General features: G+C 34.5%; 1 protein-coding gene across 1 annotated transcript in view; it reads left to right on the top strand.

Moving 5' to 3' along the window:
* The first annotated feature begins 1,021 nt into the window (after nucleotides 1-1,021).
* Nucleotides 1,022-12,580, top strand: part of LOC125669159 (multiple epidermal growth factor-like domains protein 6) — a 41,261-nt gene continuing 29,702 nt past the window's right edge. The window contains exons 1-6 of the mRNA XM_056161464.1: nucleotides 1,022-1,037; nucleotides 4,005-4,247; nucleotides 5,542-5,679; nucleotides 5,795-5,902; nucleotides 6,140-6,280; nucleotides 6,399-6,494. Coding sequence (XP_056017439.1) covers nucleotides 1,022-1,037; nucleotides 4,005-4,247; nucleotides 5,542-5,679; nucleotides 5,795-5,902; nucleotides 6,140-6,280; nucleotides 6,399-6,494 — 742 coding nt within the window. The remainder of the gene's footprint in view (nucleotides 1,038-4,004; nucleotides 4,248-5,541; nucleotides 5,680-5,794; nucleotides 5,903-6,139; nucleotides 6,281-6,398; nucleotides 6,495-12,580) is intronic.

Raw genomic sequence — 12,580 nt, 5'->3', positions numbered from 1 at the left:
GTGCATTTTAATGCTTATATACCATCCTGTTTATATGAATAAAAAAAAAAAAACTGCTACCATTTGAGCAACAGTTCTCTAACATATATCTTGCGTGTGTGCACCTAATGCTGCACATCGGCTATGTGTGACGTATGCTGTATGTAAACAACGAACATCAACCTACTACTTCTCAAGTATTGAGTCAATATATATAGCACAGCAAATGTTGTCTACTTTCATTGTTGACAACTTTGGTTCCAGGTATTCATACATCATTATTTCAAATACAAGAATTTACCTTGATTTTTCCGATTTCAAAGTTGTACAGCTGATATATTCACGTCCTCTTTGCCATGTGCGTAGTAAGCGCTTTTTAGACGTTGATTCCAACCATCCGACACACAAACTTCACCGGGGTATTTCTCATCATAATGCCTTTTCATGTGTTGTCAAATCAGGGAAATTTGACTTATCTTTAGCGTAGAATAAAGGCAATATTCCCATATATATTTCTATATGATCCTAAAAATAGAGTTTGCGTATGTGTATCCAAATATGGATTGATCAAGGAGGAGCAACTGTCATGACGTATCAGCACATTATAATCTCATTATCATACCGAGTTAATTAGTCGCCTTAAGTGTCCTGCATAGATATTGCGTCGCAATGCATTGTATACGTCGACTGGCGTTATATTCCTCGCTTTAATTAAGTCAACCATCTTGAAAACTATTCAAATCGTACCCATCCATAATCATACATAAATCGCATTTCACAATCAATTTAATTTGGGTGTATTTTATATTGTACGTTTTGCTGTTTGTATGAACAGAATAGATCAGGCATTATTGCAAAACCTTAAAATTCCTTATGTGAGAATAAACAATTTTAGAGGGTGGAATATACTTGGTGGGAGGGAGATTACGGTAATTTGTTTACGAATTGCTGGGAACTGCCAAAATAACCATCATTGTCTGTTTGATGCAATGTGACTGGCTGATAGTTTTTATGAATATCCCAAGCGAAAGGTCATGCGGACATGACCCTCTATGGGGGTATGTCAGATCGTATTGTACCGATTGTGAGAGTATTTTAGGATCTGATTTGAATTAGATTGGTCATTGGGTCAAATGCTATCTGACTTGTTACCCAGCTCTCTATTTTGTATTGTTTACAGGAGTTATGAGATTGATCACTGTTCGTTATCTTCACCTTTCATGTTTCATATCAATGGTTAGGCCACCTTTTGTACTCTGATTTTGATTACGGATTACTGTGTTTACCTGATCAAGATATTGGTCTCACGGTGGCTGTGACCGGTCGATAGGGGGTACTTACTACTCCCAGATCGATGATCCTACCTCTGGCATATCCAAGGGTCTGCGTTTACCCAACTCTTTATTTTTTTATTCCTTATAGGAGTTATGAGATTCAATACTCTTCGTTATTTTCCACTGTTTATGTCACGATGAACATTTTGACATTGCTCTCAGTATTTTAGACACTTCGGGAAACATAGATTGTTATCTTCCTGGTTGTTTGAGTATTTAATCAATAAGCAAAGAGTTTTCGAAAGAATTACCTCGTTTGATTAGTATTATCACTAGTAATATCTTATTTTGATAAACATTTCATATAATATCATTTCAGAAAGTTGTTTTGTTGTTGACTCAGTTCCTTGATATACTCGTATTTCTTACGAACCGCCGCGGTGGTCTAGAGGGTAGAGCGTTCACCAGGCATGCGGAAGGTCTGGGGTTTCGAATCCTGGCTGCAACAGACTTAAGTAGTTAAAACAGGTAGTGGCAGTTCCATCACCAAACGCTCGGCATCAGGTGTGTATGTAACGGGTACTCGGAGATTACCTTAAAAACGGTTGTTCGGTGTTGCAGTAGGTGTGGCACGCTAACGTATCATCATCCACGAAATCATACAAAGCGTTATCGCGATGTGGTACAATACACATTACATATCGAACAGCCCTCGTATTTAGTGCAAATGTAATAACCCAGAAAGCCATGATAATAAATGAAGCGGGGCTTTGACTTAATTAAATCCTTTGAAGGCAGAAGGGCAAAATATTTGATCAAGGATCGTGTACTGTCACACTCCATAGTCAGGTGAAGATTTTAGAATGGTTATTTATTACTTATGTAAGCATTTGAGACGGACGGGTAATTTTTAAATACTACACGAACCACCCGTCGTACGTTGACAAACAATGCGTTGACCCGAAGGAATAACACAAATGCATACATTGATCTTCGGCACCCTCCAGAATATCACAAATGCATACATTGGTCTTTGGCACCCTACAGAATATCACAAATATATACATTGAACTTTGACAGCAATGGGTATGTATAGAAGTGAACTGTCAACCATATCATGAAGTCTGTAAAGTTATCTAAATAAATATTTAATATTCAAACTTCCTGGTTGTCGTCTACAACGATAAACACGACATGCATACACTTGTCTTTCTGATACATGTAGCAGTGGGATTGATTTCGTCATCTGGGTACCGTGAGTAAACAGAAAACTTTACATTCATTAGTTTCACGACTTGGTATCACTTATTCTTAAAGGCCGGCAATTAGGTATAAAAGCAGCCAGTCGGTGAAAATGGTGGAATATATGAATTTTCTGGTCACATTCAGATTGCAGCACTTATTATACAAATATAAAGATTAAGCTGTTGTACTGAAATTTTAAAATGGGTATACTTATTCCCCTCATAACTGTGCATATATTGGCCATATCTATTTTAGATATAAATTCTCATGAAGATTTAATTTTGGCCTCAAAAATCTGAAGCAGGGCTAAGTTTGTATTTCAAACTAGAGATTGGCAGTTTGTGGGTGTGATTATCTTTTGTTATTGTTTACACCGGATGTTGACTTACATATTGCACGAGCATGCTTGTCTAGTTCTAGATAAGGGGGATTACACCAAAGGAAACATATAATCAAATCATTGTATAACGTGGAAAAAAGGTCTTACTTATATATTATGGTAAATTCAGATTTTATTTTTTAATTATATATAATCACATTCCTTTAAAAATTTTGTTAACTTTACAAAAATAACCCATTAGGACTGTTCAGTCTGGTCGCTGTTTCAGAGTTTTGCAGGATTGCTGGTACCTTTTCTTGAATAATAATGTCAAGCATGATGTTTGTCTGATTAAGCAACAATCTCCTAGGCCAGTTGTGTAACTCCCATTGTCTCTCCCCAATGATGACAAATGTCCAATTGATCAACCATCACTCTAAAATTACTCTCAATCTGGGATCTTACGTGTGAACATTACAATGTCAAAAGAGACAATCACAGATAGTAAGTCTCCAAATATCATAATGGACAAAGTGTTTCTTAATAATCCTTCAATGCATATGCCCTCCATTGCACAGCTACACCCCCCCCCCTCCCCAAATTCTTCTCATAATTGAAAGGTACCAAGAGGAAAATCATAAGTATTAGGATATCATATATACCAATATTTGTGTATATTATCAAAAAACTACATGTTTTAAAAGACATGGATAAAACAATGATGAATTCATTTTGTAGTTCCTAGGGTGAAGTTTTGTAAAAGTAAAAACATATCCTTTCAGTGCCTAACAGATCGAGCAGAGTGGTAGAAAAATGCGGGAAAACTTTAGTTTATTTTGATAAATCATGCCAGTCTCCCTGTTCAAAATATCGTCTGCTACAGAGCAAGTGTAGAGTCAAACATCAGACTGCTGCTTATTCTGATAACACTGCTAAGCCCTGCCCTCTTGCCATATATGCTTAATTGCTGTAGGGGTGTAAATTGTTCTAGGTTACTCCGGGCCTTTAAAGTGATGGAAAGGTTAAGCTATGTTTGAGAACACATCCGCTTGCTAGTAGCTAGGTTCAATTCTGTGAAACTTATATAGATATTTTGTAGCTTTTGGTCATCTCGTGCGATATCCATTAAATTACAAATTAGAAGTTGTCAAATTGTTGCTTAGTGTGATCGATAATTTCATTTACAGAAATCTTATCTCAGAAAAGGGAGACTGAGCAGGCTAATGAAGTACCCGGCTGTCAACAAACTGGAACATGTCAGAAGTACAAATCCAGTCGTGCAGTGGATGGAGACATTAACACATGTACAAGGACAGCACCTATTGGAAGACAGCTACTCGATGAATGGGCATGGTGGTACATTGACCTTGAGAAAGTAATCAGCATTTACAGCATAAGAATACAGTTCAAAGGCTATGGAGAACAATATGGTAATGATTATCAATAAACTCAGTTCAAGGATTATGAAGAATATGGTACATGGATTTTTCAGTACGTTTTCAGGGGTCTAAATTCAGATCCATTCCCAATGGAAGAAGCTTTGATTTTCATAGTGAATGATATTTCCCAATTTAGTGAACAATACGTTTAATACGAAGAGCATGGTCCTATCGTGCACACACCCCTCTATATAAATCAATTAGTGGTACTATATAAAACACTCTCCAAACATCGCCAACATTTCCTTACATCCTCCATTATTATTTCATGGTATTATGTGTTACAATGAAGATTCATCCATTATTCCCACTTACTACACGACTTCAGAGTCATTAGGTAATAATTATACATTATTTCATACAAAATATATTTTCAGTGCATTTTGAGTGGAAATAATTATTTGAAACTGTGCACTGCATCAGTAGAATCTAATCACCAGAAATAGGAATGTTATATGCAACATTGTACATGTGTGATGGCATAGTAAGCTAGTTTATTAAAATAGAATTTACTTTCCTCATATCAATATTATTTAAACATTGAATTAATAAATTTCAATTCATTTCACAGAAGAATTTTGATTTACCAATCTCAATGTTTTAGTTTTTTAAGTTTTGGTAAAAAAAAAAAAACATATCTTTTTATTTATTGTTTTTTTTTCTATTTGTCTTATACTATCTAGTTTGATCATATTCATTGATAGAGTATGATGTAGTGTTGCTGTCTCTATTGCTGTCAAATTTAGTTCATGTTGTCACAGTTGCTTAATCTGATATACATCTAAGAGCCATATATATTTTCCCCAATTTTCATTAAATTGTTTACTAGTATTAAATATGTCCAGTCCCCAAAACGTTGGCGTTTCCAAATATAGGCTGATAAATCCCTGTGGTAATTGAAAACTTTTCCACCCTCTATCATGTTCATCATCTCATACATTGATAATTTCAGTCATGAGACAAAGAGGACGTTTTGCTGGTTTTTCTCTCTATGTGTCAAATACAACTATAAAGGAGGATGGGTATCTATGTTACAAGAACGGACAGGAGTTACCGACCTTGGATTTCAGTACAACTTGCGTCAAACATGGACGTTACGTTATATTTTACAATGAAAGACTTGACGGAACAACTTATCCGTCCGGATATGAAACATCCTTAGTTTTCACTGAATTATGTGAAGTAACTGTAACAGGTAATATTGTAATTACATCATTATACAGTAACAATTTCGTTTAGTGTGTGTTAAACAAGGTGCTATGTTTTTTCGATATTATATTCATAGGTTGTAAAAATTCCGGTGTGTATGGATATAACTGTGATCTACCCTGTCCAAACAACTGTCAGGAATTGCGCTGTGACATTGTCAACGGATCGTGTTTGGGTTGTAATGCAGGATGGGTGGGGGATTTGTGTAACAAATGTAAGATTACGTATGCTACATCATTTATATATACTATTGATACTTTAATGTATATTTTGATAAAAAATGAGATACGACAAGATACAACTTATCAAAGGAATGTGATTTTTCGAAGCATGTCCAGCTGGATATTACGGTTTACGGTGTAGATCTACGTGTACTGGACACTGCAGAGACAACCTGTCCTGTAATCACACCACTGGACAATGTGACTATGGCTGTGGTAATGGATGGACAGGAATACATTGTAACACACGTAATTCATTTGGCATTATCTTAAAATCTTTTGGAAACAAACAATATATATCTAAATTTACAAATTGTACTCTTTGAATATTTGATGGATGAAATCTATATTTTAGATCAATGAAGACAACAAGGAAAATGGCAATGAATGTGAGGCAGAAATGAATATGTTTTCAAAAATAATAAATTTTCCGGGTGAAATAATATTTTCCAGAATGTCCAGCAGAATCATACGGACCAGATTGTATGTTTAACTGTAGTGGACAGTGTCTGAGTTACCTCCCCTGTAACAGGACAACAGGAAGATGTGACGGTGGCTGTAATCTTGGATATACCCGGGAACTCTGTGACAAAGGTCGGTTTCAAAAATTTGGTTTCGAAAACGTACTTTTGGATTTTGATAATTCACATCATTCACATCTATTTTTCTAAGTGTGTATTTTGTTTATCTATTGAAAATTTGGTTTTCCCAGAGTGCCCTCCAGGAACATATGGTCCAGATTGTCTGAATGTCTGTAATGTGACAAATGGCTGTAATCCAGGATATACCAAAGAAATCTGTGACAAAGGTATTTTTACTTGTACTAACGATATTCATGATGAAATCAAAACGTCAATTAAGTACTACAAAATGTACATGCAAAAGTTATGTTTGCAAAACGTTCAGAACAGGCTTTTATATTCTGTTTGTCATTAACGAAACTTGGAAACGCATTGCTTTACTTTCTTTCTTATGCTTTGCAAACGAAGTTTGGAAACATATTGTTGTTACTGTTCCCATTACTACACATAGTATATTCCCCCAACAATGTTTGGGAGCATATGGGTTTTATTTTGTTTCTTATTATCGTGTTCCCATCATGAAATTAGGTAAAATATTGGTTTTACTCTGTTGATAATTGTCATTATCCGCAATCAAAGTTTGGGAACATAACGTTTTTACTGTTTCTTCCAATTTTTATTCCGTCACTTACTTATCATTGGGTCAAATGATGTCTAACGTATCCCATATCGCTTGTTGCCTTTAGGCCATTCTTGACACATAACGTTTGACTACAGATTACTCCGACAGAAGATAGTTGATCCTCTCAGGCACCTGTTCCTACCTCTGGTATGTCCAGAAGTCCATGTGTGCCCAACTCTTTACTTTGTTTTCCTTGTGGGAGTTCTGGCATTGATCATTGTTCGTTATCTTCACTTTTCACATAAGGTATTGACGTCATTTCGTTTAAAGGACCAGTGTGTGTAGTCATATTCTCGGAAAGTATTCAAGATATCGACTTGAAATTTTCATCAATTGTAAAGTTGAGGTGTCAGATGTGCTTAATCGATCTTTAAAGTTAATCTAATCTAAATTATTTTTGTATTCAAATATATTTGGTTGCTAAGCAACAACACCATATCAAATGTCAAAAAGTTATACTCTTTTTCCTTCCAAAAGTTCAATGTATACGAATGTTCAAGTACTTACTTTCAATAACTAAATTATTAATATATGTGCATCATATTCAACAACAAAAATCTTCTTATATACAACCTCTTAAGATCAATTTTATGTAAAAATCAAAGAAATCAGGTAGGGTTCGGCCACTCAATGTCGAAGATTTCTTTTATTTCCCCGGTATTAATTTTACTTGTACTATCTTACATAATTTAACCCCACCACCAAATTTTTACTATCCATTGCCATGGAAACCGACAGCAGTCTATGAAGCCTAGTTGAACTGCAAAACTCAGCCCGTTTTGTTCATGGTTTGTCCTTGTGGTATAAAAAAAATTTAAAATTGAAAAACTAATTATCTCCATAAATCTTGATTTCCCATATTATTATACCTCAGTATGAGAATTTTATGCAGCGCGTAATCTGATTGGTCTAGACAGTCACGTGCCAGGGATGACAACACTTCATATCTCCCTCTCAAACATCATATATCCCTATCATATTTACCTCTTGGGCAACCTCGTGCATTTTCCATATATTTTACGACAAGGTAGACGTAGTTTATTGTTACGTCACAATGACTCCGAGTCATTGTACTTTCATAGTTCATAAGGTACAAAATATGAGGGTCTCTGATACACAGTTAAATCGCCTGGTTTTGGTTGATACAAAAACTAGCAAGTAAATCAGCATTCAAGGAGAATGAAAATACAAAAAACTGGTTATCATATCACTGTATATCGTTGATTGTACCTTATACCGTAATACCTTAACGGTGTGGTGTTACCGTTAGGGCGATCTTTGCTACATGCAATGTATAGATGAGCGGACTCCAATTTCAAATGCACTTTTGTAGTCTTGATTTGTTTCGGTATAATAAACAATTTATTGCATGAATGTTCGTGAGATATGAAGATTTATTCACCCAAGAAAAGTCACATTCCCCTCGGGCTTTGGATATTTATATTGCGTGTTTTGATATTTGGTTTATCCAACGAGCTGATATGGTGTATTTATTAGCGAGGCGTTCCAATAAACGAAATATCGAGATGTCCTATTTATCTCATACATCTTCTTTTCGCTTAATTTTGAGATGATCCCCAGTATGGTAGAAACAGCTGATTGAATTTGTTTTGAATATGTGGCTCAGACGTCATGTTTATCAGTCTTCCTTACGCGGGAAAAATTAGTGCGCTTGCAATCCATTCATATACAGTACAAAAGGACATGTTTATAAAAGAAAACATGGATGAGTATTGTTTTAGAAAGGATTATAGTTTATGATTAATAAATGGTTTTGCCATTCCAACAAAGTAACAACTATTGACCGGTATTTATTTTTTGACGTAGGTCCGACCTTCTGATGAGAGTTTGATGTCGTCGTCTTTTTTTAAATAAACATGTGTAACAACGATCAATGAAAGTAATATTTTAATGCAACATTATTAGAATGTTCAACGGTCAACAATGAAGAGTAGAAGTGTTTGTGCAATTGGATTTTATTTTACGTGGATTATTTGGGTCTGAGGACGAGAGTAAACCTGAGGCACTTCAGGCCTAGTAAATAAAGCTGTTGAGATTTATTAGGCCTACACTCAATTTGGCTCCAGAGAAAAGAGACATTGCTTCTGAATACTTGGTACCGCAGCATGTCGAGTTACTTTCAATTATTCTTGTCCAGTAAGCGGTTGATTCCTTGTCGATGATAATAAAAGGGACATATTTTTGTTTTCTGATCATAATTTTTTAGTAGTTACTGATATAGTTGGCATTTTTATGGCCGGTAGCTTCCATTATATACCAGAGGGGGCAACATCATTTTCATTTCGCTATAAAAGAACTTCTAAATAAATACAGAATAACAAGTTATACACTTTGTTTCATGCGTCCATATGCATAAACACAGAAAATATGTCATCCAAGCGGGGACAGTGTCAAAAGTAGTTCGGACCGGAACGCTTTATCAAACGGGCGTGTGATAAAGCTAATGCTTTATCTGACTTTCAATATACACCACATGTATGAAATATATCTTCATATCTCCCTCACTATCATGCAATACATGTATAAAATTACATCCTTATTTATGATATCAATATTCACCCATGGTAAAGAGTGCATTACTGACCTCTATACCAATGTATTATAAATTGGCAGTTTGCCAAAAAGTGGCTTTTTGCTGGATTTCATTGATGAATTTAGATAATTTGGAAAATACATATAGCATAATCAACTACTATCAAAAGATGTTCCTACCAAAGACCCTTAATATATATATATATATATATATATATATATATATATATATATATATATATATATATATATAAAGATTTAAGTTGAAACGTAATGTAATTAATCTATTGTAGTATGAAAGCTGTAAATTTGAGCATTTCGCCAAAATTCACACTATTGACAAATAATACAAACCTACACAGTTTTCAGTAAAACTAAACAATATAAGCAATTGATATTTCAAAATAAATAGAAGTTTAACATATTGATAAATATTAGTTCAAGTGATAAAATAAAACCCATGTAAACATAAACTGTAGCCCATTAGGATGTGCTGCTAACCCCCCCCCCCTCCCCCTCCAACCACCAAACACCAGGTATCTTTGCAATCATATCCATAAACGAGTTCTATACATGTACCGTATTGCCATGTAAACTATTGATGATATATAGATAGAAAATAAGTGCATGAATATCATAACAAAAATTGTTTGCAAAATATATATGCCCCCCCCCCCCCCAGCCTCAGTTACACTGTTTGCCATCTGTATACTTGTGAAAATGTTTATACTACCACAGTCAAAGCAATGGAGTGCCTAGAACATGCATCGAGGGGAGGAGAAAGCCGTGAATGTGTTAATTTTTGCTTATTTATTACATTTCATAAAATTTTGGTGAATGGTTAAAAGTGGAAAATTTCCCTCTTCTCTGAAAGTCAAGCATATATCAATTGTTTGGAATACCCTTCTAGCTGCCATAAAATGCATGAAGTACATCACTGCACTTGGTGATCTTTTGAACTGAAAATCACCAAAGGTATCTAATACCAGTGACCAACACATGCATTAAATAGCATCACTATAAAGGTTTTCTTAAGATATTGGGCAGATACCAATAAATTGTTTATTGTACTGCATTACACCTGCTGACCTTTGACCTGGAAATCATTAGTGGTCAGCTATTACTCATAACCATCCAACATATGAAATATAACAACTGAGCAACAGGCTCAAGATATTGGGAGGACACAACTAGCTACATTGCTCCCAGAGACTTTTAATCTTTCGACCTGAAAATCAATGTGGGTCAAATACCACCAATGACCAACTTCTGTATGGATTATCACAATCAATCTAAGGGATCTGAAGATACTAAACAACTCATTTTTGCAAAGTTGTTTATTCAACAAATATGGATCATAATGTTGCCAAACAACACAACCGTCATTTTTAAAAAAATAATCATAATAGTGATTTTCCTTCAACTGTTCAGTAATGAATCCTTATTCAGTATGTTCACATAAAACACTTGCAGGGGTCCTAGCTTGTTAAGTTTGCAATGATTTTAATTACATTGGTCTTCTGACACCAAAACTTGATCTTAACTAAGTCATGGTTTGTCCTTAGAATAATGGACTACAAGTTTACTGAATCAGGATGGATTGTGTCATGGGATGTATTCATTGACTGTTAAACTCGCAGTTTTTTTATTCTCAAGAGCTCTCCTTTGTCTTCTATGTCATATATGAGTCATTGGAATGCATCTTCTGAAAAAGGTGTTGAACAAATATTGAAAAATTCATTTCATTTTTCACAATTGAAATACAGTACATGCGTACTTCAATTTGATTAAACTATCTTTAACCTGCATTTGCATGTACAAGATCATTCATGATGTTAGAATAGCCCATACTTTAGGTTGATCGATCCTCATGTGACTTTTCAATATTAATGGTTGAAAGCGGAAAAACTACATTTGTATATTGATTTCAATTGCCAATTAAGAACTTTTTTTAAGAATTAAGTGTAATGACTTAAAAATAGTGTGATTGAACAAAACATTTTAGTCCCTGATTAAATTTATGTGTTTCTTGTGTTGTTTTCTTGCAAGCAATGTTATAGTCATGATGTAACAAAGTATGTCATGATGTAACAAAGTATGTATAGATATTAACTAGTCCTCGATTTCTTTAGATCAGAATCATAATGTCCTTAGTATATATCAGCAATTCTTCATTATCAATTTTTATCAATATTTTTGACAACCAAAACACAAAAAAACCATGCAATAAGATATATGCTTAAACACATGTACAATCATTTTCTTAATATTAGTAAAATTAAAGAAAGCTTTCAAATGATAAAGATGACCATTTTCTAGACATAATTCTTGAAACTGTGTTGTTCCGATAAGGGCATGTGTTGACATATATCTGTCTATCGACTGCAACTTCACAGCAGACATGTATAAGATAATGCCTAATAATCTGAAACAAACTATTTCTTAATACTTCGCCCCCAATTACTAGTGTATGGTCAGTGCTTTTGAATACTCAATTGACTCTGTGAATGTTTTCTATAATCAAGGTTCTCTAAAAATTATATGTTTAATTACTTATGACATTTTATCAAAGGTAATTGTAGTACACATTTAATAAACGAGCTAGATGTACAGTCAGATTAATTTTAGTAAAGATAATCTTATTGTAATGTATTTTATTATTCGTTTTAAACTGGAAATCACTATCACAATACAAGTACTTTAGAACTAGCAATATCTGTACAATTCCTCTTCAATGTGAGGCTGCAAACTTCCTTGGGAAGCATATGAGAATCCTTACCACTCGATATGACCATCTCAGCATAATGGTTGGTGACAACACAGATGGAGAAAATCAAATCATCTGTCAAAAAACAGCTTTATAAAATCTTCAGTTCTCTGAAGAATCGAATCTTATCCACAGGGGATGCTTATAGTCAGTTTTGAAATCGAGGTAAGCTACTGATAAACAAGTTGATGGTACAGGGATTTCAACAGTCTCGATTGAAGTCCGCATTTCGCAAATTCTATGGTCGTTATAACGATCTAGTTCGTCAATACAATCTCGCATTGGGTCAATTGCTGTCTGACGTGTTTCATACCGATTGTTAAGCCGTTCTTGGCACACTGATTTTGACTGCGGATAACTCCGTTTACCTG

This window comes from Ostrea edulis, chromosome 4 (assembly GCF_947568905.1).
Source record: "Ostrea edulis chromosome 4, xbOstEdul1.1, whole genome shotgun sequence".
Classification (NCBI taxonomy): domain Eukaryota; kingdom Metazoa; phylum Mollusca; class Bivalvia; order Ostreida; family Ostreidae; genus Ostrea; species Ostrea edulis.
The sequence above is the reverse complement of the archived record's forward strand: the minus strand, read 5'-3'. Positions and strand labels throughout refer to the sequence as shown.